Genomic DNA, 27,113 nt, shown 5'->3' with positions numbered 1-27,113 from the left:
TTAGGCCTTCTGGCCCATCAATTCTGCTGCATCATTCCATAATGGCTGATTTATTATCCCAGCTCAACCCCATTCCCCTGCCGTCTCCCTGTAACCTTTGACACATTGACTAATCAAGAATCCATCAGCTTCTGCTTTAAATATACCCAGTGGCTTGGCCTCTACTGCTACCTGTGACAGTGAATGCCACAGATTCACCACCCTCTGGCTAAAGAAATTCCTACTCAACTCTGTGCTAAATGGGCATCCCTCTATTCTGAGGCTCTACCCTCTGGTCCTAGACTCATCCACATCCTCTCCATGTTCACTGTATCTAGGTCTTTCAGTATTCAATATAGTTCATTGAGATCCCCTTCATTCTTCTAAATTCCAACTAGTACAGGCCCAGAGCCATCAAAAGTACCACATGCATTAACCCTTTCCTTCCTGGAATCATTCTCTTGAATCTCCTCTGGACTCTCAAGTTTGATTGTCATTCAGCCATACAAGATTTTAGCCAAACGAAACAGCAGTACTCTGGGGCCAAGGTGCAAAGCACAGTACCAACAGTCTTACTCCACATAAGGCACATATAGCATATATAAGATAGCAGTAAAATAGTCAAATACAATCAATGATCCAAAGAGCAACAATGATTGAACATGTTGACTTTATTTACAGAAGAGTTCCTTAGCGAATATTAGAAGTGTGAAAAGTGCTTGGGTTGAAGCCTAGATGAAGAGTTCTGGAGAATTAAACTAGTTTTGTTTCTCATTTTAGTCTGTTAGCTGCATCAAACAGTTTTGATTAAGTTATAGTCAGAGAAAATCTAACCTGTACATTCTCCCATCATTCCCAGGGCAGGGAAAGGGATAGATTTTAAATTTAGTTAAGTCTCTTTGCACTGTCCCATTGTAATTTCCAAAGCAGTCACTTTCTTCGGAAGCCCTCCTCAATGCTGTCAGAGGATGTCATTGAAATTCTGTGATTTATGTAATTATTGGTGTGAACTGTAGTTCAAACTATTGGTCTGCTTCAGGTTTCTGTGTTTCTTGTTGCTGATTGGCATATTGGAGGTTGCTGTCCTTGTTGCTGTTTTTCTGTGTGGATGATATATTAGGTTTTTTTTGCAAGGGAGGAGGTTGGGGATTTGGGGTTTGATGTAGTAGCTGCTGATTTTCTGTGTGGACGATCTGTTTGTTTTTGTGAGGGGGTGGGTGATGTTTTTTAAACTCTTAATGGTTTTTAAAAACACAAAATGCTGGCAGAACTCAGCAGGCCAGACAGCATCTATGGGAAGAGGTAGTGACAGCGTTTCACTACCTCCTCCCCTAGATGCTGTCTGGCCTGCTGAGTTCTGCCAGCATTTTGTGTTTTTATTTATTTCCAGCATCTGCAGATTCACTCGTGTTGCCTCTTAATGGTTTTTCTTTGTTTCGTGGTTATCAGGAGAAGATGGATCTTGGAGATGAATACTGAATACATATTTTGATAGTAAAATGAACCTTTGAGCATGGGTTAGGTAGGCAGTGGAATTTCTGTTACCCTCCCCCGTCATACACTCCCAGGCCACTTGGCTCTTCAAGCCTGCTTTAGTTCATGGCTAATATTTTACCTCATCCCACATTCACAGACACCATTTTCTTTGATTCCTTTAATATCCTGAAATCTGTTGATCTCTGCTTTGAATGAATTCAATGACTGTGAGGGTTCCCTCACAGTCCTCCAGGATAGACAGTTTAAAATATTCAACACCCTCTTGAATAATAAAATTTCTCTTAATTCAATCTGAAATGGCCCTCACTCTAAACTACAACACAGGTAAGGATTCTTAAATTCCAGTGAGACCATTGCTCATTTTAATAAATTCCAAAGAGTATAGACCCAGAGTACTCAGTCTGTTCATGAATTTCTCCTCTTTGTAGCCATGTTTATGGACAATATCCAGATAAATAGAGGGGCAGGTGGTGCTGAGGAAGCAGGGGTGCTACAGAAGGACTTGGATTAGGAGAACAACAGACACAAAATGCTGGTGGAACACAGCAGGCCAGGCAGCATCTATAAGGGGAAGCACTGTCGACGTTTTGGGCCGAGGCCCTTCATCAGGACTTCTCCTTATACAGGCTGCCTGGCCTGCTGTGTTCCACCAGCATTTTGTGTGTGTTGTTTGAATTTCCAGTATCTGCAGATTTCCTCGTGTTTGCTCTTAGATTAGGAGACTGGGCAAAGAAGTGGCAGATGGAATATGGTTAGGGAAGTATATGGTAATACACTTTGGTAGAAGGAATAAAGATGTAGTCTAGTTTCTAAATCAGAAATCAGAGGTGCAAAGGGACTTGAGAGTCCTTATGTAGGGTGCCCTGAAGGTTCATTTGCAGGTTTAGTTGGTGGTAAGGAAGATAAATACAATACCAGCATTCATTTTGAGAGGACTAGGATATAAAAGCAAGAATGTAATGCTGAGGCTTTATAAGGCATTGGTCAGACTACACGGAATATTGTGAGCAGCCCTGGGCCCCTTCTAAGAAAGGGTTCCTTAAGGTTATCATAGCTGGGGTGTAGGGTGGGGGTGGACAGTAGTGAAGGTAAGCTCCCACTACCTATTAAATGCTCCCAATGGCAGGCATCTCAAATAGCCTTTGAAAACCAAGTCCAGCTCCTGGCCTTTACATGTGGCTTAGCTACTAAAGTCCAGCAGAACCGTTTCTACTTGTAGGAGAAGGGGCAAAGATGGGTTACTGGCACCTTAAAACCAGTTGCTTTGGGCAGATGGCGCTTGTCAGCTCATCTAAGAGAAGGAAAACTCTGATCTCAAACCTCCGCTACCTCGTGATTACATGCACTCATGGGGAAGGCTTCAGGACTAAACCCCGAGGGGAAAAATCCAGAGCTAAATCCTAAGGCAGTCCTGCTTTGACTTCTGACTTCAATGTTGACTGGCAACTCCTGCGTCACTGCTGGTGCTAAACTTTATCGGTCTCTGCTCTTCCTTTGGGTTCATGGAGAGGGGGAGACTGCTGCATGGGGAACAACTGTCTCTCAATATCATACTGCCCTGGTTTGTGTATTACAGCTAGGTACAATGTCCATGGTCGCCCTCGACCAATGGAAGGCCTCCTCCAAGAAGGAATGTGCTGGCATTGGAGAGGGTCATGAGAATTATTCCAGGAATGAAAGGGTCAAGGGTATGAGGAGTGTTTGGCTTTGGGCCTGTATTTGCTGGAGTTTAGAAGAATCGTGGGGGGGCGGGTGGAATCTCATTGAAATATATTAAATATTGAAAGGCCTAGATAGAGTAGATGTTTCCTATGGTGGGGGAGTCTAGGACCAGAGGGCTCAACCTCAGACGAAAGGGATGTCCATTTAGAACAGAGGTGAAGAGGAATTTCTTTAGCTAGAGGGTTGTGAGTCTGTGGAATTTATTGCCACAGATGGCTGTGGAGGCAAAGTCATTAGATATATTTAAAGTGGAGGTTGATAGGTTCCTGATTAGAAACGATGTCAAAGGTTACAGGGAGAAGACAGGAGAATGGGGTTGAGAGGAATAATAAATCAGCCATGATGGACTGGCGGGCCACACTCGATGATACGTATGGCTTAAATCTGCTCATTCTGTATGTCTTGTAGTCTAAATGGCAAACCTATCATCCCTGGAAACGGGTTAATGAATCTTTGTTGCACTCCCTCTACAGTAAGTATATCCTTTTATTAGGTAAGGAGACCAAAATTATCCACAATTCTCCAGATGCAGTGTCATCAAGACCCGATATAATTGTAATGTGACATCTTTAATCCTGTATTCAAATCCTCTCATAATAAGGGCCAACATACTATTTGCTTTTCTAATTGCCTGTGGTATATTGGTTCTTCAGTGACTTGGCAACAGGGTCAGTCAGGTTCCTTTGAATTTCCCAGTCACTCACATTTAAAAGTATATTCTGCTTCTGTTTTATTCTGCCTCATGCTTTGCAGTATTATATCTTCTCAGCCAGTCATAGACTGTATAGTGCAGAAACATCTAGCCTGTTATTCTCCCTTGTCCTATCAACCTGCACATGGACCATAGCCCACCATACCCCTCACATCCATGTATTTATCCAAACTTCTCTTAAATGTTGTAATCAAAACTGCATCCACCACTGACACTGGCAGCTTGTTCCACACTCTCACCGTCCTCTGTCAATAGGTTCCCCTCAAATGTTCTCCTTAAATGTTTCACCTTTCACCCTTAACCCACGATCTCAAGTATCTCATCAGCTGTAAACTGCTTTGGGAAAGAGGTCACTAGCGGTTATAGAAATGTAAGCCCTCGTGCTTTTTTAAAGTTGACCATTATTTCTTTTCTACCTCAGGAAGCGCTGGAAGTGTTTGTGGCTGCTGCGGAGAGCAACTTTGGTTGTCTCATGGTCATGGGCAAAGTGGTTGTGGCCACAGAGAAGTGGTGGCGGCTGGCTGCCCAGGAGGTGGTGCTGTTGGCATGGCTGGTTGGATCACTGGCACCCAGTTCATCCCGGGACTACCCCATCTATTTACCACATGGCAGCCCGACCGTAAGTAACAGATAACCATCTATAAACTGGATGCAGCCTCCCTTTCTTGTTTTGTGGGTGTGTGCAAGGTTGGCATTAAATCCCAGTTCCCATTCATCCTTCAGGACTTTGGGTGGCACAGTGGTACAGCTCCTGCCTCACCACTCTGGAGATCCAAGTTCAAGCCTGACCTTCGGTGTTGGCCGTATGACTTTGCACTTTCCCACCGTAGTTGTGAGGGTTTCTTTGGGCTGCTCAGTTTCCTCACACATTGTAGAGACGTGTACCTTGGCGAGTTAATAGCATACAGCAGTGGTAGAATTTTGGGCCATTGATGGGAATGTGGGAGAGAATAAAATTTGTGCAAATAGGTGCTTGATGGTTAGCATGAGAATGGGCTGAAGGGTCTTTTTTCTGTTCTCCATGACTCTCTGTCTCTATAACGGAAACATAAAGGTTAAACCTCTATGTAGAAGCCTACCTTGGTTGGAATCAACCATGTATCCTAGCTGTCGATGTAACACAAACCAGGGCAGTACGATATGGAAAGCAAAGTGTTGCCCTTGTAGCAGGCTCCCTCTCTCCTTGCAGCTGATGAATCAAAAGGAATGGCAGAGATCGATACAGTTTGGCATCAGCAGTGTCACAGAATTTGCCAGTTAACGTTGAACTCAATGAAGGACAGCCCTAGGGACTCCAGCTTTGGATTTTTCCCTCGGGGTTTACACCTGAAGCCTTCACCATGAGTGTGTGCAGCCACAAGGTAGTGGAGGTTTGTAATCAGAGTTGTACATCTCCAGGATGAGCTGCTTTCCATGACTGATGAGCCCCGTCTGCCCAGAGAGACTGGTTTTAAGGTGCCAGTAACCTGCCTTTGCCCTTTCTTCCTTCAGTAGCTGGGCCTAGTAGCTAAGCCACTCTTGAAGGCCTGGAGCTGGATTTGGTTGTCAGAGGCAATTTGAGATGTACACCATTTGGAGCATTTAATAGGTAGTGGGAGCTCATACCCACTACCCCCCTCAGCTATAACAACCTTAAGAAACCAAGGTTAAACTGCTACATTCATAATACAGAGACTCAATTAATAATGTTCAGATCCCACTACATGGAATTTAAATAAATCTGTAATAAAAATGCCAGAATTCATAATGCAACCTTGAAACTTGGATTGTTGTAAAAACCTACCTGGATTATGGATATCCTTTGACGAAGGAAATGTGTTGCTCTTGCCCAGATTGGTCCAGACTTGCTACACACACAAAATGCTAGAGGCACTCAGCAGACAGTCGAGTAAACAGTCGACATCTTGGACTGAGACCATCCTAATGAAGGGCCTCGGCCCAAAAGATCGACTGTTTACTCTTTTCTGTAGATGCTGCCCGACCTGCTGAGTTCAGGTTCAGATTCAGATTCAGTTTATTGTCATTTATAAACCACAAATACAAGGCAGTTAAAAAATGAGACAATGTTCTCCGGAATGATATCGCAAAAAAGCACAAAACAGACCACACTAGAAAACCCACGCAACGCTTGGTAATCCCCAATCCAGAGTCCAGAGAGGCAGCTGTGTATTGATATCGCGCTACCGTCTTAGCGTGTCTGTTCCCCGGAAAGGAACTACAAACCCATCAGACAAACCTAAAGCTACAGGACCTACACAAAACCACTTTTTGAGTACATTGCTTAGATTTGCAGCATCTGCAGATTTTCTCTTGCTTTTGACCAGTCTTGCTGCAATGTGTTTGACTCATAATCATCTGTTGAAGCAGCCTAGCAAGCTATTGAGGTGAAGGGATGTTTAAAGACTGCCCACAGATTCTGGATTGTCAGTGATAGCCACATTCAGTAAATAAGTAATCAAAACTCAGTGGCATGATCTGTAGTATCAGCACATGTAGCAAGGAAAGCTGCAAAACCCCATATTGTTGTCCTTTAGAGAGAAGGGAAGCTGTCACATCCATGCCCTGGTCTGATCTTCATGTGGCACCGGCCATCAAGGTTGGCTTTCGATGTACTAAGAAGTATCCTTGCCATCACTCTCTGTTCATATGGAATGGGCAATTTGTGTGGCCTTCCCATTGTTACTTCATTAACGAGGAGGATAAGAATCTACAAACAATCAGTGGCTACTTTATTAAGTAAAGCTGTTTACACCTTGTTAATGCAAGTATCTAATCTGTCAATCGTGTGGCAGGAACTCAATGCATAAAAACATGCAGACATGGTCAAAAGGTTCAATTATTGTTCAGATCATACTTCAGAATGGGGAAGAAATGTGATCTAAGTGACTGACCGGAATGATTGTTGGTGCCAGATGGGGTGGTTTGAGTATCTCAGAAGCTGCTGATCTCTGGGATTTTCACACACAGCAGTGTACAGCAGGGATTCTCAACCTGGGGTCCACAGACCTCTTGATTAATTAATGGTAGGAGTCCATTGCATAAAGTGTTGGGGACCCCTGATCTAGAGATAACAGAGAATTGTTTAAAAAAACAAAAATAAAACTTTCATTGAGCAGCAGTTTTATAGGTGAAAATGACTTGATAATGAGAGAGGTAAGAGGAAAATGACTAGATTGGATCAAGCTTACAGGAAGGCAACAGTAACTCAAATAACCACACGTTAACAATACTGGTGTGCAGAAGAGCATCTCTGAACACCAACATATCAAACCGGGAAGTGGACAGGCTACAGCAGTAGAAGACTACACCGGGTTACACTCTTGTACCTAATAAAGTAGTCACTGAGTGTAAACTTTCTGGTGGAGAATTGGTCCTTTTTATTTTAAGTGTGTTCCTGGTACTGTTAGAGACTGTGATCTACAGTTTGAAGATCAATTTAGTGATCTGGCACTTGGCAGTCTGAGAAGATTCCAGGAGGTGAGTGGCCTCTAGGTGAAGAAGCCAAAATTGACACCATTTTTCACTGATTAAAGCATTGAGGAAGATTGAAATAATCAAGGCATGTCCGGAAGGTGAGTGAGTGTTCAGTGCCATCCACCAACCTCTCACTTGCTACTGCCGGAGGAAGGTGTCTGCTTGTGACAGTCTTCAGTTTGCTGCTCCTAAAAGAGGGTACCTGCGTTTGAATGATCACTGTCTACCTCAGTGGTGATACCGAAGTTCTGGGCCTGCAGTTTATGGATTGGACTGAACTCTTACAGTTTTAGGATTTTCTATTCTGTGTTTTCGCCCATTCTTTCTTCTTGCTATTTGCATGATTTGTTTTTTTTTTTTGTACGGGGGATTTGATGTTCTTGTTGCTGTTCGCACAATTTTTTTGGTGTGTGAGGGTGGGGATGGTTATTCTTGTTGCTGTTGCATGATTTTTTTATGTATGGCGGGGTTGATGTTTTTCTTTGAACAGCTTCCATGGTTTTCTTTGTTTCATTGCAGTCTGCAGAAGACAAATATCAGTTGTATACTGCATACATACTTTGATAATAAATGTACCTTGAACCTTGATAGCAGTGTCTAGAATTAGAGCTTATTAAATTCTCTTCAAGTATACCATATGGCTGTGATCAGCTCACTTGATACAAACGAAGATTGCAGTCTGCTTCTGTACTCATACTTTAAGAACTAAGAAGCAGATGAGTTGTGCTGGAACCATTGAGGACCTCAGGACATGAAGTAATTGGTGTCTTCTTTGAGGGACCGGAGAAGACTTGTTTTTTTTAGCCCAGAGGCCGGAAGGGATCTGGAATTCTGTGTCTGAAAGCAGGGTGGAAGCTGAAACCTCTCCATTTGCAAAGTATTTGCATACGTAGTTGAACTACAGTGGCGTATAATGTTACAGTCCTAGTGTTGCTGATTAACTGGACTCTGACATCTTACACTCCTTCCTCAATAACACTTTGCTTGTGCACAAGAAGAACAACATGGCCCCGTCACCAAACTGTTCTGAAGTTTGAACAAAGAAGTTCCATCCTTGTACAGCAATTGACACCCGTTATATACATATATTTATCCAATAGAAACTTTGGGTACTTCTGAATCCCAACATTTGCATTTTGAAGTACCAATCATAATACATATTTCAGGTGTTAATATACAATTAAATCTGTGTGTTAAAGGGCAGTAACACTTGTGAGTTAATAAATCACTGAACTTTAGTAAATCTGCTCAGTGACTTTGGTATCCAGGCTTGAACAGAAATACTCTACAAGAAATAGGCTTTCAAGGACTGTATTCAGCCTGGATGACTACACTATGTCTACATTCTGTCTTTGTCAGATTATCGTCTTGACTGTCACCTTAGTAAACTTTCACACATAGAACTGCTGTACAAAGTTTGATGTTGTGATGTTTGCTGAGCTTGGCAATTAACTTGCAGACGTTTCATCACCAGTTGAGGTGACATCCTCAGTGCGCAGTTGTTGGTGTTTCTCTCCGGGAGTGTTTCATTTACATAGGTCTCTGTTCTGATTGGCTATCCTTTGAGTTAACGTTTGAATTCTGTTGGCTCTCATTTCTTTGGCTCTTTGGGGTTCATAGATGAGTTATCAGAAGAGACTCTGTACTTCAGTCCCAACTTCCAACCCACTCCCACGTAACTGTCATTTTTATTTTATCCAGAAACTTGCAGTGGGCGCCACAGTAGCATAGCGGTTGGCACAGTTTTGGCAACTAAGTTCAGAGTTCAATTCTGATATCATCTGAAAGGAGTCTGTACATGCTCTTTGTGGAATGCGTGGGTTTTCTCTGGGACCTTCGGTTTCCACCCACTTCCCAAAGACTTGCTGGTTAGTAGGTTAATTGGTCATTGTGAATTGTCCTGTGATTAGGCGACAGTTAACTTGGAATTACTGGGCGGCACGGAAGGTCTGTTCCATGCTGTATCTCAATAAATAAGTAAATGTCTTATTGCACAAATGGATTTAATTGCCGTCAGTGTAACGAACAAGACTTCAGCAAGGAATGACTCGTTTCTTGATTGCTCAATTAGATTCTTCACAACATGTTCAAGCACAGCGCTGCAAAGAGTGAAGTTGCACGTTGCAAGATAATTTGCTGAATTTGTCAATCGGATGAGACCGCAGATCGTGACCTGAGTTGAACTTATCCCTTTGTCTATTATTTTCGTTCTGGCTGCAGTGTGAAGAGGCATTGACTTTTTCAAAGCCTTTTACATACCTGCTGCCCAAAACCAAATGGCCATTCTACATTTTCTACTTTTGCCCATTATGCCGCTGGTGTTCAGACAGCAATGAAGGTCCTTCATCTCCAGTGGCATTCATGGCTTCTTTCTTCGTGTCGGTTCCTCTCGGTTTACTGTCCATTATGCAAGTCCCAGGTGGAGACTCAGGAATACCATCGCACTCAGATGTAGAAGGATTCTTCACTGTTGTTTCTGTAACAATTTTGTTTTACCAGTCAGGGTAGTTGGCCTTGAACTGAACCCTTGAACCTGGAGGACCAGTGGACCACTCTTAGTCTGGCTTCTACCCTTTGACCTATTTGGCATGAGTGACCCCACCAAGAGCTAAAGCATAAACCCTGAGTCATGGCTTTCCGGGTCATTGAGGCACGCAAGCCTCCAAACCCTCTGGCAAGCTTGTGGTCCTCTTGGGGGTATTCTACATGTGCAGGCCTCAATAGTGGACAACTGTTCAACTTTTAGTTTTCAGTCAAAATTCATGCCCTCTCTCCAACTCACTTAACAGGCAATAGCAGCAGATCGAGTACGGTGCACCAAAAGGCTCTGGAGGTTAGACGACAGTTCATTTTGTTGGAAGAAATTGAATAGAACAGTAAGAAAATTAGCTTCAGTCATGTAGCACCCATGATTGACTTCCATCTCTCGCTGATCTCACGGATTAAAGCACCGAGGAAGACTGAAATCATGAAGGTGGGTGCGGAAGGCAGCTGTGTTCTCAGCACCGTCTACCGCCTCTAGCTAGCTGCACCGGAGAAGGTGTCTGTGTATGGTGGACGCTCCCTCTGTCACTCGCAAGGGAAGATCCTTGCATCTGAATGGTGCTGTAGCAAGGTTTAATTGGCTCTAATTCGGACTCTCAGGTTTATAATGCGCTCTAGTTCAAATCACTTATTGTCACTACCTCTGGGCTAGTTTTGAATCTTTGCAACAGCCTGCAGATAATGAACACAGCCGAACTGAACTGAAATATGCCTTTTGCTTTTGTGTTTTTATATTCTGTGTTTTCACTCTTTTATTTCAGTTGCTGTTTGCTCGATTTTTAAATTTTTTGCACAGGGTAAGGGGGGGGGGGTTTGATGGTTGATGTTTTTCTTTGGGCAGGTTGGTTCCATGGTTCTTGTTTCGTGTCCGTGGGAAGACAAATCTCAGGGTTGTAAGCTACATACATACTACAACAAGAAATGCACTTTGAACGTCAGGAATTCTGTGTATGGCATTGATCTTATTTAAGGCTGGATGTTTGGCAAAGGTTTTACCTGGCAGATACCTGCAAAGGGCAGGTTCTCTTATGGGGAAAGGTTGGGCGGGCTTGTATCTGCTGGAGTTTGGGAAAGTGAGAGGTGACTTGATTAAAATGTAAAAGATCCTGAGGGGCTTTGACAGGGTGGATGTGGAAAGGAGGTTTCCTCTTGAGGGGAAAAATCTAAAGCTGAGGCACTTAAGACTCATCCATTTAAGGCAGAGATGAAGAGGAGACATAGGAAAGTGCAGATGGTGGAATAAATAACTGGCTGGTAGAACTGAGCAGGTCGAGTAGCGGAAAGTGGCCACTTAATGTATGTTCCGTGGTCTTCTGCTGCTGTGGCCCATCCACTTCAAGGTTCAATATGTTGTGTGTTCAGAGATGCTTTTCTGTACACCATTGTTGTAGCGTGTGGCTATTCAGGTTCAGCTGTCAATTTGAACCAATCTGTCCATTCTTCTGTGAACTCTCTCATTAACAAGGGGTTTTTACCATCAGAATTCCCATTCACTGGATTTTTTTTTTTTTGGTTTTTGCACCAAATTTTCTGTAAACTCTAGAGTGTGTTGTGCATGAAAATCCCAGGTGATCAGCAGTTTCTGAAATACTCAAACCTCCCCATCTGCCACCATGATCAAGGTCACTTGGATCACATTTCTTCCCCATTCTGATGTTTGGCCTGAACAACAACTGAACCTCTTGACCGTGTCTGCGTGTATTTTTTATGCATGGAGTTGCTACCACATGATTGTCAGTTTAGATATTTGCATTAATGAGCAGGGTACCTAATAAAGTGGCCATGCTATTCAAGTGAGTGATACTTTGGATGGTTAAGATTACATCTGTGGCTTGTGAAATGGCAGAGCGGGCTTTACAGACTGAATGGCCTCCTCCTACTCCTCACTCATAGTTGTTAAGGAAGTTAGAATACTGCAGATGCTAGAAATCTGAAACTGAAACACAGAGGAAAATTTTGCAAGTGCTCAGCAAGTTGAGCAGCATTTGTGGAAAGGTCAGTAACCTGAACTGTCAGCTCTCCTTCAAGTGATGCCTGACTTTATGAATGCTTGCAGCATTTTGGTTTTGCTGATTCATCAGTTGCTGTCAGTGCCTCTTTTCCAATATGTGATCGTTGGTAATGTTCCCATCAGTTCAGTTCTGACTTGTTGGTGCTTTTGAATTCAGTTGAGACAAGCCAATCAACGTGACACAGCATATGTGTCATACAGAATTTGTATTGTGCTTGCCGTAAGGTGGGTATTAGGCCATAAGACACAGGAAGAGGATTAGGCCATTTGGCCCATTGAGTCTGCTCTGCCATTACATCATTTCTGATTTATCATCCCTCTAACTCCTATTCTCCTTGTAACCTTTAACAGCCCGACTAATCAAGAACCTATCAACTCCAGTTTAAATACATCCAATGATTTGATCTCCACAGCTGTTTGTGGAAATGAATTCCACAGATTCCCTACCCTCTGCCTACAAAGTTCCTCAGCTCTGTTTTAAATGGATGTCCTTCTACATTGATCCTCTGGTCCTCTACTCCCCTGCTATAAGAAACATCCTCTCCAGATGCACTGTATCTAGACCTTTCAGTATTCTTTAGGTTTCAATAAGATCTCCCCCTCTTTCTTCTTGATGGTCTCTGATGTACCCGAGCAAAAGACAAGTCTGATTGTATAGGTAGAAGAATCATTTGTTATCTTTCCATCTCTTGTACCAGGTACCACACAGACTGCTGACTTTCCAGTTGGTCCCTGGTGTGGACGTGTGTTTACTGTGTGGACCAACTCCATCTCTGCAACAGGTTCAGTCAGAGGTGAGGTAGAAGTCCTTCCGCTCTTTATAGCTATACCATTCAAGACTTTTTCTGCATAGTGTTGTTGCTTCCACTAGAGGGTATCATTGTGGTTCCCCTTAATCCTCCTGTACATCTTTTAACCAAAAGTGACTGCATTGAGATCAGAAGCCATAGCTCTTCTTCTAACCTGGCCCTCTGCTCCCTTCTCTTTTATGCCTGTTCCCATTGATGCTTCCTTACCCTTCCTCATTTTTTCCCCTTTGGGCTGCTTTCTATTTCTGTAACCCCCATCCTTGCCCGTTGCAGTCACAGAACGGTGTCAGAAGCAGGTGTAATATCACCGGCATACAGTATGTTGTGAAATATGTTAACTTTGTAGCAGCAGTACAATGTAGTATAGTTACAGTATGTGTATATAGATATACACTGTAATTTATAGTAAATGTATATTAAATTGTTAAATAAATAGTGCAAAACAGAAACAAAAAGTAGTGAGGTCGTGTTCATGGGTTTAATGTCCATTCAGAAATTAGATGGCAGAGGGGAAGAAGCTGTTCCTGAAACACTGAGTGTGTGCCTTCAGACTTCTGTACCTCCTTCCTGATGGCAACAATGACAAGAGGGCATTTTCTGGGTGGTGGGGGTTCTTAATGATGGACACTGCCTTTTTTGGGCACTGTTCCATGAAAATGTCCACGTGGTAACCAACAATGCTTCATTCTAGGTTTGAGCAAGCAACCCTGAAGAATGATTTCTGTGACAGTATTGATTATCACTCATTTTGCAGATGTGTAAAGGAGGCGAGTGAGCTATTCTGCTCAGATGTGTGTCCAGTGATCACAAGAGGGTTGGTCACCTGGGTTAATGTGGTATGAAGTTGTATGTAAATTGTTTCTGGAACATTTAACAAAATTTTTTTTTTCCCTGCCACCAGTTGGTTGAACGATTCTGGAGCCCATTGCTTGAACCTTTAAAAACCTGTTTCAGGTTGCATCACAGCTCTTTTCCTGCCTGCAGTCCTTTACATCATAGCATAGTTGGGTAAGTTGTTTCATAATATCTACAATAGAATGTGAATATCACTCAGCTAAAGAGCATGGAAGAGGCCACAAGCACTTCTTCCCTAAACAGCAGTCCTTTACCTGAGACTTTCACTCGTTACTTGTGGAACTTTCAGAGTTCAAAGTAAATTTATTAAGACCACAAACCATAAGATATAGGAGCAGAATTATGCCATTTGATTCGTTGAGTCTGCTGTGCCATTTTATTATGGCTGATCCATTTCCCACTCAGCCCCTGTCACCTGCCTTCTCCCTATAACCCTTGATGCCCTGACCAATCAAGAATCTTTGTACCCAATGACTTGCCCTCCACACCCACCTGTGGCAATTCCACAGATTCACTACCCTTTGGCTAAAGAAATTCCTCCTCATCTCTGTTCTAGATGAACGTTCCTCTGCTCTGAGACCATAGGAAATCTCCTCTCTATATACATTCTATTGAGGCCTTTCAAAATTTCAGTGAGATCCTCCCTCATTCTTGTGGATTCCAGTGAGTACAGGCCCAGAGCCTTCAATCAGCCCTTATATGGTAACCCTTACATTCCTGGAATTATCTTTGTGAACCTCTTCTGAATTCTCTCAAATGTCAGCACATAAGGGGCCCAAAACTGCTCACAGTTCTCCAAGTGAGACCTTGCCAATGCCTCAACATTATATCTTTGTTTTTATATTTTAGTCCTCTTGAAATGAATGCTAACATTGCACTTGCCATCCTCACCTCCAGCTTAATCTTTAGGGAATCTTGCATTACACCTTACACCTCAGATTTTTGATATTTCTCTCCAGTTAGAAAATAATCTCCAATTTTATTTCTTTTACCAAAGTACATGGCCATACTCTTCCTGATACTGTATTCCATCTGCCACTTCTTTGCCCATTCTCCTGGTCCATCTTAAGTCTTTCTGCAGCCTCCCTGTTTCCTCCATCTTACTTTGTATTGTCTGCAAGCATGGCCACAAAGCCATCAATTCCATCATCCACATCATTGACATATAACATTAAAAGAATCAGTTCCACACAGACCCCTGTGGAACACCACTAGTTACTGGCAGCCAATCAGAAAAGGTTCCATTTATTCCCACCCTTTGCTTCCTGCCAATTAAGTCATGCTTTATCCATGCTAGTGCCTTTCCTGTAATACCATGGGCTCCTAACTCATTAAACAGCCTCAGGTGTGGCACTTTGGCAAAGACCTTCTGAAAATCCAAGTACATAACGTCCACTAATTGTCCTTTGTATATCCTGCTTGCTTTCTCTTCAAAGAATTCCAACAGATTTGTCAGGCAAGATTTTTCTTTAAGAAAATTATACTGAACTCAGCCTATTTCACACCCTTAACAATCATCTCCAACATCTTCCCAACCACTGAGCTCAGACTAACTGCCCTATAATTTGGTGGTGATTAAGGCATTTTTTTAGGAATGGTGGAAGATTAAGATTTTTTAACAGAGGAGTAACGGATGGGATTTCAGTTCCTTTGAACTCCGTAAGTTTGAAGAACTGGAGAAGAGTTTTTCTATTAAAAGTGTGGTGTGGCCTGCTGGAAGTTCAAATGGTGCATGTCACTTTAATACATTGCGAGCAATAGAGAATTCTGAATCTGCTGGGAATTCTATCCTGTGGTGATGGGATACTGTTTCAACAAATGGATCCTGATCCAAGTGTTAAAGATTGCTAATTATTGAATGTTTGCATTTTCTTGCAGGCAGATATTGTGCATTTAATTTGATTTGCTGAATGTGTACTTTATTTAGGCTAAGGGGACTGCAGATTGTTAATTGTTGACAGAAATACCAAACCAAGCAATTCTCGGGAAGCTGTTTACCATATCTCCCCATTCAGCTGTTTTTTTGTATTGGCCTGTGTTACATTCTGATCAATGGTTTGGTCTTGTTTCTTCAGTCTACTGCTGATAAACAGGGAACAGAACAAGAACTTATTCACCTTGCAGCCCCATGGGGTTGAGAACACCCAGCAGCATGGTAAGCAACTAGCTGAGCTGTGTTACAGCAGTTTTTTTAATTTTGCTAAAATTCTGGTAGTGTGGAAGTGACACCATAAGATATAGGAGCAGAATTAGGCCATTCAGCCTATTGAGTCTAACCTGCCGTTCCATCACGGCTGATTCATTATCCCTCTCAACCCCATTCTCCTGCCTTCTCCCTGTAACCTTTCACACCCTTTCTCATCAATAAACTATCAACCTCTGAATTAAATGTATCCAATGATTTGGCTTCCGCAGCCATCTGTCTGTGACAATGAATCCCACAGATTCAATTCCTTGAAGAGGCCAGAAAATGACTCAACCTGAAATTCCCCAGAATATTAGAAACTATAGACCCAAACACACATGAACCAAGTTAGCAACTTCTGTGAAACAGTTCTGAAAAGTTGGCATCTCACTGCTCTGAGGCTGCGATTTATGTCTCAGTTAAAAAGTATAATTACACTCTGGTTCCGCACTCCCCTGCCTGCTAGTACATCTTTGCATCGCCTAGTTGGTCCTTTTTCCATCCATGTTTCAACGAAGTGCTTAGTTCTTCCAATATCCCACTGAATACAAGTCAAGGTTATCCCAACCTGCCTTCATTCATCCAGCCATACCTAGTCCAACTAGATGAGGGATCACCCTGGTGAATATTCCCTCCACTTCCCCCGCAGCAACAAAATGGCGAAAACTCATCAACCATAAACAGCACATTAATATAAACACATTAAACTGCTTTGACATGATCAGTACATTGTAAAGAAAGTAAGCTCACTACATCTGTCAGCATCCAGCACATACGTTCAATGGCTACTTTATTAGTTGCACCTGTACAGGTGCTTGTTAATGTAAATATCTAATCAGCCAATCATGTGGCAGCAACTTGATGAATAAAAGCATGCAGACATGGTCAAAAAGTTCAGTTGTTATTCAGACCAAACATCAGAACGGGGAAGAAATGTGACCTATGTGACTTTTATCATGGAATGAATGATTGGTGCCAGACAAGGTGGTTTGAGTACCTCAGAAACTGCTGATCTCCTGGTATTTTCACGCACAGCAGCCTCTAGAATTTACAGAGTGATGCAAGAGAAAAAAAAATCCAGCGAATGGCCATCCTGTGGGTGAAAGTGCCTTGTTAATGAATGGCCAAACTGGTTCAAGCACATGTCACAACAGTGGTGTGCAGAAGAGCATCTCTTAAAGCACAACACATCAAACCTTTCAGTGGATGGGCTCCAGCAGCAGAAGGCCATACCAGGTTCCCCTCCTGTACCGAATAAAGCAGTAACTGAGTGCCTTTCATATAGGGCTAAGTGGACGGAAAAGGAGCAGCAAGCTTCTGATGTCATAGCTACTCCCAAATCTATCACCCAAAAGGGAAACCCAACCATGCACAATCTTAATTTAGACACCTTTGCCAGAGTTAAAATTCTCAAATTCCCTGCTTCATTGCATACCTTCACCCTCAGCCAATTAAGAGCCTGCTTGGTCTGAATGATCTGCTCAGCCAGTCAAGACTACTTGGTCTGGGTAGTTTGCTGAGCTGGTTAAGAGTTAACCACTTGGTTGATGGATGAGGGAAAGACAGCAGCTTCTACCCCCCCCCGCGAAGACCGTTGGTGAGCCAAAAGGGTTTTTACCGCAATCTTGTGGTTTTGTGGTCAACTTTACTCCTTAAGTGTCACAGATTGGGATTTGAATTTGGATCTTCCTGAATTGTTAGCCCAGGTCTTTGAAAAGTCCAGTAATTTAATCATGACCACCACCCTGCATTCATACAAGAAGATGATTCACCTCTTTCTCAAGGTCCTTGATACCAATTGCACAAAGAAATGTAGAATCACAGAGCACAGAAACAGACCCTTCGGTCCTGCTCATCCCTGCTGGCCACTGCATTTGGTCCCATATCCCTCTAAACCAGGGGCTCCCAGCCTGGCGTCCATGGACTCTTCTGTTAACGGTGGGAGTCCATTGCATAAAAAAGGTGGAAAACTCTGCTCTAAACCTCTCCTATCCATCTCGAGAATAAACAATTGGGGCACTCCAGGACTACTCTATTGTGCAGGAAAGCATTGATGGAGTCCCTAACTAAACGTTCCAGTCTCAGTATTTCTTCCATTTTACAGCCAGGCAGATGCTGAGCACAGAGCAGCTTTAATTGTAATATGTCAGGAAAGGCATTAATCGCAGTTTATTTTAATAAAAATATTACAGGAGCAATACTTCCTCCTGAGAGCCGTAGATCAGTTCTGCGACAGCTTTACACCCTGGCTGTCTCAGCGTACTTCCCAGCAGATACACCGGATGACGAGCCTGGTAGGTGAATATACCGGAAATGCATGGACAACCATAGAGGGCGACCCCTCCAGTGAGTTGTGTTGATTAAGTGTCAGTGGGCAGTTTCACATTTGAAATATAGTACTGTGCAAAAGTCTTAGCTATTGCTAGGGTGTCTGCATTACAGTACTGTTGTAATTTTATGTATTGCACTATACTGAAGCTGCAAAAAAAAAAACAAATTTCATGACATGTGATGATAAATCTGATATGTGTCTCTATTGTGGACTGAAAGTGGGAAGGGGCATGGAGAGGGGAGAGTGTGGGTTCTGTTGTGGACAGAGTGGGAAAGGAACAGGAAGAAGTGAATCATGGTTGGGGAGAGAGGAGAGAGCGGGAAGCACCAGAGAGACATTCTGTGATGATCAATAAACCGAGTGTTTGGAATCAAATGAACTTGCCTGGTGTCTCTGTGCTGGGTGAGTCTGTATACCATTCCTCCCATCCCCCCCCCCCACTGTCTCTGCAACTCCTTCTCCGCCACCTATCTCACACCCCTCCTATGTCTCTCCACCCTCACCGTTCCCAATATCCATTACTCTCACCAGATCTACAAATTTGCACTCTGCTCCAGATTGACAAATACAGTACTGTGCAAAAGTCTTAGGCACCCTAGCTATATATATGTGCCCAAGACTTTTGCACAGTACTGTAGATTGGGAGGAATCCCCTTCCTGCCTGCACAGAAACCTTCCTCAGTCAGAATCATTGGTCAGGAATTGTCCAGTGCAAGCTGGGAATCAAACCCAAAACTTTTTAGGCTGCACGTTAGAAATGATCACAGGGATAGATCTAGGACTGCAGATGCAAAAACAGACTGCTAGAGGAACCTGGTGAGTTGGAAGGAACTGGCCAGTTGATGATTCAGGTCAGACACTTTATATCGACTGAAAGCCAGTTAAAGAGTTGAGTGAGGGGAAGATGTGGAGCTAAGCTGGTAAGTGAGAGGCAGGTGGGGGGGGTGTAGAGATTACAAAAGGCAGTAGTGATGGAGTCTAAGAGGAAAGGAGGTGAAGCATAGAACCAAGTAAGGGATGTTGGGTGAGCAGATGGGACTGGAAGGAATGGAATGAAATAAGGTTATGGGGGTTGGTGGGTAGAGGGTGGGTATAGGAGGAACTAAGTATGTTCGAACGGTGGGGGGGAGGTGAGGGTGGTGAGAGAGAGAGAGAGAAAAGGGACAGGGGGAGCAGGTCACCTGAAACTGTTGAACTCAGAGTTGATGCCGTCAGGTTGCAGACTACCCAGTCAGACATAGAAATGCTATTGCTCCAGAGCAAGGGGTTCCCAACCTTTTTTATGCCGTGGACCTCTACCATTAACCAAAGGGTCTGTGGGCCCCTGCTCTAGATTCAGTGATGCTCCAGTTTGTGTAGCGTGCTTGAAAATGGATCTATGACTTATATACTTTTCCCCTTGCCACTTGGACAGTTCTTTGACATTCTTTCTTTGCCTCTTACTGTTTTACCATTGATAGCTGCTAAACTCAGGATGTTCCTCCTGCATAAAAAATACTTATAAAAGTACTCACTGGTTCATTATCTGAGTATGAAGAATGCTAAACACAAACAGGCAGGTCCCGTACTGTGTGAGCCTCCCCCTCGTCCCATCCATTGGCTTCTCTGTTATATTCCTTTCTTCCTCATGTTAATCTAGTTCAGGGATGCCTATCCTTTTTAATGCCATGGACCAATACCATCAAGCAAAGAGGTTGGGAACCCCTATTCTAGCTTTATTTATGTTGATGCTAACCTCAGTTATTGTGATAAGAGTGTGAGGACTGCATTTTCATCACTCTGTGGGTAAGATATTTTTGCTCTTTGAGTTTAATTTGTGATTATATGATTTGCAAGAACAAAGTGCTGGAAATATTTATCAGACCAGCCAAAGATTGTGGAGGGAAAAACAGAATTAATATTTCTGGTGAAAAGACATTGGCCTGAAACGTTAACTCTTGTCTCGTCGCTACAGAAGTTTCCTGTCCAGTTGACTAATTCAAATATTTTGTACCTCTAACTTCATGTGCACAGATCTAGTTTTGGATTTTTTGTAGGTGAAAACAACTTGAAGCATCACTTTGCTCAAATACTGTCATTGTCCTGAAGACCTCAAACATTTAAAGTCCCTAAGACATAGGTGCAATGGTGAGGAAGGTAAATGCAATGTTAGCATTCGTTTTGAGAGGACTAGAATATGAAAGCAAGGATGTACTGTTGAGGCTTTACAAGACATTGGTACGGCCTCACTTGGAGTATTGTGAGCAGTTTTGGGCCCCTCATCTTGGAGAGGGTTCAAGGATGTTCACGAGAATGATTCCGGGTATGAAAGAGTTACCTTATAAGGAGTGTTTGATGGCTCTGGGTCTGTACTCACTGGAATTTAAAAGAATGAGGGAGGATCTCATTGAAACTTATACAGCCTAAATAGAGTGAATGTGGAGAGGGTGTTTCCTACGATATGGGCTAGGATCAGAGAATTGAGAGGGGTCCATTTAGAACAGAGATGAGAAGGAATTTCTTTAGCCAGAGTGTGCTGACTCTGGAATTTGTAGCCACAGGCGGTTGTGGAGGCCAAGTCATTTGGTATATTTAAGGCAGAGTTTGATCGATTCTTGTTAAGTCGGGTCATGAAGGGATACGTGGGGGGAGGGGGTTGGGTGAGGCAGGAGATTGGGACTGAGAGGGAAATGGATTAGCCATGATGAAATGGCGGGGCAGACTTGATGGGCCAAATAGCCTCATTCTGCTCCTGTGTCTTATGGTTGTACGGTTTAGTTCAGCCCAGTCTGGTGTCTTATCAGCAAGATACCCCCCCCCCCCCCATTCTTTGACTTCTTACTTTTAAGGGTGACAAGGGTGACGATCTCCAGCCTCTCATTTCTGGTATAATTCCTGTGAACCTTTTCAGTATCACGCCACTGTACACGCATCCTTTAGTGATTCGGAGACTAGAGCTGCGCACTAATGCAGTTGCAGTTTAATCTAAGTTTAATGTGTTTTCAATTCTAGTTGCACCCCCCCCCCCAAAAAAAAACCCTGGAACTATGGTCCTGAATCCAAAGACCTGATGAAGGAAAACTTCAGCTCTTTTATTCCTTTTCATAGATGCTACCTGACCTGCTAAGCACCTCCACCATTTTGCGAATGTTACCCTAGTGTTATAGTCTATGTTGCACATTTTCTAGATGGTCTGTAATAAACCACAACCCATTCTGACATACTTCCCGATTTTCTCTTCACACCAGCTCTCCATGAAGAATTCCACGCCGGGTTCACCCACTCGCCATCGGAGTGCTACGTTGTCGCTGAGGACCACAAGTGCTACGGTATCCAGACCCAGCAACACCAGCTGTTCCTGACCTTCACGGCAGATACCCCAACCTTTGCTCTGCGGAACATTGCAACCAAAACGCTGAACCTGCTGACAAAAGAAGTGCCTTTCTGATCTCCCTAAGATGGGGTGAAGCAGATGATGCCTGTTTGTAGCTCACTGCTCACCTTCCCCATCAGCAAAGTAGACCACCCACCCATGTGGCACGGTCGTCGGGTTTGCTGAGCCCACTCATACGGTCAATGCTCCATCACGCCGAGCGGAAGAGGGAAGTGGCCACAGTGACTACTTGTTCATGTTTTAGTGTGACCAGCTGTGCTGTGTGCTGCTCTCTGGGTCGTCTGCAGGGAGAACGCAGCCCAGAGAGTGAAGTGCTACAAAAAAGAACTGACAGATTTTGGAAAGGGTACAAAATACAATGTGACTATGCTGACTGTAGGAACTAGAGGCCCACCCCCCACATGCCTGTTCTACCATCCACCAACATAGTGACTGGATTTTCATGTGTGTAGGGGTAGTGACTGTCTAGGCACCTGTGTGTTTGTATGGGGACATTATTTGTCTAGGGGGCGCATGTGTCTGTCTTTAACACTAATCAATACATACACAAAACTGGAACGTTTTAATCTATTTCAAATTAATTGTAATCTGTGTAACTCTTTTGGGACCTGACCTTGCAGAAAGCAAATTATTTGAAGCCAAGGCCCAGCGATCACGTTTCAGCAGCAGAATTCGGTGCTGTTGGTAAACTAGAACAATTCAGAGAAGCTGCCGTTTGTCACTACCCAGATATTTCTCCATCATGTTCTTCCCAGGATAGAAATCTAAATGCTGCAGCCACCCAGTTTCTGTCACTTTCCAGGTTCTGAGGAAGTGGTTGGGAAGTTAATGGAGAAGATCGTGAGAGGCAGGATTTATGAACATTTGGAGAGGAATATGATATGATTAGGAATAGTCAGCATGGCTTTGTCAAGGGCAAGTTGTGCCTTACGAGCCCGATTGATTATTTTGAGGATGTGACTAAACACATTGATGAAGGAAGAGCAGTAGATGTAGCGTATATGGATTTCAGCAAGGCATTTGATAAGGTACCCCATGCAAGACTTATTGAGAAAGTAAGGAGGCATGGGATCCAAGGGGACATTGCTTTGTGTATCCAGATCTGGCTTGCCCACAGAAGGCAAAGAGTGGTTGTAGACGGGTCATATACTGCATGGAGGTCGGTCACCAGCCTGAGGGAACTGTTCTGAGTTCCTTACTCTTCGTGATTTTTATAAATGATCTGGAAGTAACTGAACTGAAAAGAGAATCAGATAGGATTCTTAAAGGGGGCAAATCTTAAATGTTCGAAGTTGTATAGTGTATACAACTTTGAAATTTGTCTCCTTACAGGCAAAACAAACACCCAAAATGACTTTTTAAAAAAAAACAAGACTGAAAAACACTCAACATGCAGAGAAAACAATAAAAACAAGCCAATTTGCATTCGGAGCTGATGCTGGTGGAAAAAGTCTGTCCACAGATACGAAGCTGCAGCCTGAGTTCAGTGCAGAACAGAGTAAACGTCTTGGAGCAGCGAGCTTAACTAGCCCATCCCTCTCTCTGGCCCCGACACCCCAGATCCTGGCCTTTTGGGGCTTTGAGTAAAGAGCCAGGAAGTGTTAAGTTACTCCATGAAAAATATTTGTTCTATGAAAAATCATGTAATCCGTGTGGGGGGGGGGGGCAGTCCCCGGGAATGTTTTTACTCTGGGGAATTTCTGGGGACATTGAGTGTTCAGTACTCTTCTGCATCAACACTCTAAATTCCACAGCCGAGAAAGCACGTCAATATCTATTTTCTCATGATGCTGAAGAAATTCAGTACGCCTGCATTGACACTTGCCAGTTTTTATTGATGCACTGTAGAAAACATTCTACCTGGATGCACAATGTACAGCAATTGCTCAGCTCAAGACCAAGAAACTGGAGAGTCTTTTGCTCAGTGCTGCCGGAGGAAGGTCCCAGAGTTTAGATGGTGTCTCTCTCTCCCCTCAATGCTGACTCAGGATCGTGCTGGAATCTTGGGTCTAGGGCAAAGTTTAATCGATGCGGTTTCTGGTTGGACTTATAGTTCACATTATGATGTGTTTCTTGTTGCAATTCTGGGTATTTGTTTTGAATCGGGGCAGCCTCCAGATAACGAACACTGAGCTGGACTGAATATGCCTGGATTCTGTTTGATTGGTTTTTTTCACTCATTTGTTGCTGTTTTGCATGTGTGTGGCTACGTGTTGGTTTATTCTTTGAACAGGTTCCATGGTTTTCTTTGTTTCATGGCTGTCTGTGGAGAAGATGAATCTTGGGGTTGTATACTGTATACATTGATAATGCACTTTTTGCAGGCACAGCCCAGTCCATCGTGGAAACCAGCCTTCCCTCTATGGATTCTGTCTACACTTACTGCCTTGGTAAAGCAGCCGGCACAATCAAAGACCCATCCTATCCTGTACATTCTCTCCTGTTTTCTTCTCTCTTCCCCCCCCCAATTGGGTAGAAGATACAAAAGCCTAAAAGGGTGTGTCACCAGGCTCGAGGAGAGCTTCTGTTATCACACTCTGGAGAGGACCTCTTGTGTGATAAGATAGACTCTTGGCCTCAGTCTGTCTTGTTTGTAACCATATAACAATTACAGCACGGAAACAGGCCATCTCGGCCCTTCTAGTCCATGCCGAACGCTCTCTCACCTAATCCCACTGACCTGCACTCAGCTCATAACCCTCCATTCCTTTCCTGTCCATATACCTATCCAATTTTACTTTAAATGACAATACCGAACATGCCTCTACCACTTCTACTGGAAGCTTATTCCACACAGCTACCACTCTCTGAGTAAAGAAATTCCCCCTCATGTTACCCTTAAACTTTTGCCCCCTAACTCTCAACTCATGTCCTCTTGTTTGAATCTCCCCTACTCTCAATGGAAAAAGCCTATCCACATCAACTCTATGTATCCCCCTCATAATTTTAAATACCTCTATCAAGTCCCCCCTCAATATTCTGCGCTCCAAAGAATAAAGAACTAACTTGTTCAACCTTTCCCTGTAATTTAGGTGCTGAAACCCAGGTAACATTCTAGTAAATCTTCTCTGCACTCTCTATTTTGTTGACATCTTTCCTATAATTCGGTGACCAGAACTATACACAATACTCCAAATTCGGCCTTACCAATGCCTTGTACAATGTTAACATTACATCCCAACTCCTATACTCAATGCTCTGATTTATAAAGGCCAGCATACCAAAAGCTTTCTTCACCACCTGAAACAGGCCATCTCACCACATGAGATTCCAGCTTCAGGGAGCTATGAACCATTATTCCTAGATCACTCTATTCTACTTTATGATCTTGTACTTTATTGCACTGCAGTTTTTCAGTAGCTTTAAAACTTTATTCTCTTCTGTTCCTGTTTTACTCTGTTCTACCTCGATGAACTGTGTAATGGAGTGATCTATATGAGCAATATTCAAGGCAAGGTTTTCACTGCATATTGCTACTTGTGACAATAAATGCTTCTGATTAAAGACCTGGTTGGACATTGGTAATATAAAATACTGCTACTGGTTCATTGGTGAAACTGGCGGGGCAGCTAAGTGTCCTGGGTTGTTGTGCAGACCAGGCCCTCGGCCCGGGTGTGGCTGTTACAGCCTCCCACTGGAGGCCATGTGGGAGAGCAGAGTCACAGCAGGTTGGAGATTGGCTGCTCGTCAGTGCTGCCCTCTACTGTTCGGTTCCTGCAATACAAGCTGGAACACTTGAGGTTGACCCAGCACAAGGCCTGCTGCATTATGTCCATCATTTTTATCAACTGCTGCATTCTTGTTCTTGCAGAAATGTGGCTCCAGGACCATATCCGATCTTCAGGCCATTCCGTTTGGGGATTAGTGCTCATATTTTTGTGACTAGATCTTCTGTGTGCTACAGTGTTTTGCACCTTGGCCCCTATTTAACTTGCCTTGTTCCAAGAACCTGCACCCAGTCCTTAGCCTTACAGTCTTGCCATTCCATGTACGTATCCAAACTTCTCTCGAATGTTGTAATCAAAATTGCATCTATGGCTTCCGCAGACAGCTCGGTCCACTATCTCAACACCCTTTGAGTGAAGAAGTTTCCCTTGTTCTCCTTAAACATCTCACCTTTCACCTTTGACCCATGGTCTCTGATTGTTGTCCCACTCAACCTCATTGGGGGGGGGGGGTGGAAGCCTCTTTGCACTTACTCCATCTATACCCTTCATAATTTTGTATACGTCTATCAAATCTCCCCTCTATCTTCTATGTTCCAAGGAATGAAGTCCTAACCTCTTTAATCCATCCATATAACTTGTGTCCTCAGTCCCAGCAACATCCTTGTAAATTTTTTCCTGTACTCTTTCAATCTTATTTGCATCTTTCCTGTAAGTAATGTTGCAGCTATATAGGACCCTGGTCAGACCCCACTTAGCATACTGTGCTCAGTTCTGGTCACCTCACTACAGGAAGAATGTGGAAGCCATAGAAAGAACATTGAGTGTAGGAGTTGGGATGTAATGTTAAAATTGTACAAGGCATTGGTGAGGCCAAATTTGGAGTATTGTGTACAGTTCTGATCAACGAATTACAGGAAAGATGTCAACAAAATAGAGAGAGTGCAGAGAAGATTTACTAGAATGTTATCTGGGTTTCAGCAGCTAAGTTACAGAGAAAGGTTGAACAAGTTAGGTCTTCATTCTTTGGAGCGTAGAATGGTGAGGGGGGATTTGATCGAGGTATTTAAAATTGCAAGGGGGATAGATAGACTTGACGTGGATAGGCTTTTTCCATTGAGAGTAGGGGAGATTCAAACAAGAGGACATGAGTTGAGAGTTAGGGGGCAAAAGTTTAGGGGTAACACGAGGGGGGACTTCTTTACTCAGAGAGTGGTAGCTGTGTGGAACGAGCTTCCAGTAGAATTGGTAGAGGCAGGTTCGATTTTGTCATTTATAAAATTGGATAGGTATATGGACAGGAAAGGAATGGAGGGTTATTGGCTGAGTGCAGGTCGGTGGGACTAGGTGAGAGTAAGTGTTCGGTACGGACTAGAAGGGCCAAGATGGCCTGTTTCCGTGCTGTAATTGTTATATGGTTATAAAGGGTGCAGAGGAGATTTACAAGGATGCTGCCCGGATTGGGGAGCATGCCTTATTAGAACAGGTTGAGTGAACTCAGCCTTTTCTCCTTGAGAGCGAAGGAGGATGAGAGGTGAGCTGATAGAGGTGTACAAGATGATGAGAGGCATTGATTGTGTGGATAGTCAGCTGCTGGCAATGCGAGGGAAATACGATAAGGTTTTTTAGGAGGCTTTTAGACAGGTACATGGAGCTTAGTTAAATAGAGGGCTATAGGTAAGCCTAGTAATTTCTAAGGTAGGGACATGTTCGGCACAACTTTGTGGACCGAAGGGCCTGTATTGTGCTGTAGGTTTTCTATTTTTCTGCAAAGTCACCCAGACAATCAGTGTCTTGCCTTGTCAATCTCCTCAACACAGAAATACACAAAATTCACCGTTGTATGTATGAATAGGTTTTGTCTATGCAAGCTTTTTGTAGAGGAACCCATCTCATTTCCCCACTTTTTTCCAAAAAATTTTCTCTATTGGTTCATTTCCCTATCGTAAGCCCTG

The 27,113-nt window shown here is 43.3% G+C and overlaps 1 protein-coding gene across 9 annotated transcripts in view; it reads left to right on the top strand.

The window, feature by feature from the left end:
- The window catches only part of fuz (fuzzy planar cell polarity protein), a 52,497-nt gene extending 27,498 nt beyond the window's left edge, over positions 1-24,999 (top strand). For 2 of the 9 annotated variants that reach the window (XM_059953458.1, XM_059953461.1), the window contains exons 7-12: positions 4,332-4,529; positions 12,638-12,733; positions 13,650-13,756; positions 15,679-15,758; positions 17,981-18,082; positions 21,348-24,998. In XM_059953458.1, the coding sequence (XP_059809441.1) occupies positions 4,332-4,529; positions 12,638-12,733; positions 13,650-13,756; positions 15,679-15,758; positions 17,981-18,082; positions 21,348-21,547 (783 nt within the window). In that variant the 3' untranslated portion in view covers positions 21,548-24,998. Of the gene's footprint in view, positions 1-4,331; positions 4,530-12,637; positions 12,734-13,649; positions 13,757-15,678; positions 15,759-17,980; positions 18,135-21,347 lie in introns of all 9 variants that reach the window. The other 7 variants (XM_059953463.1, XM_059953464.1, XM_059953466.1 and 4 more) reach the window with 5 other exon arrangements.
- The last annotated feature ends 2,114 nt before the right edge of the window (positions 25,000-27,113 follow it).

This window comes from Hypanus sabinus, chromosome 29 (assembly GCF_030144855.1).
Source record: "Hypanus sabinus isolate sHypSab1 chromosome 29, sHypSab1.hap1, whole genome shotgun sequence".
Lineage (NCBI taxonomy): Eukaryota > Metazoa > Chordata > Chondrichthyes > Myliobatiformes > Dasyatidae > Hypanus > Hypanus sabinus.
Note: the sequence above shows the minus strand (reverse complement) of the source record. Positions and strands in the feature narration are given on the sequence as shown.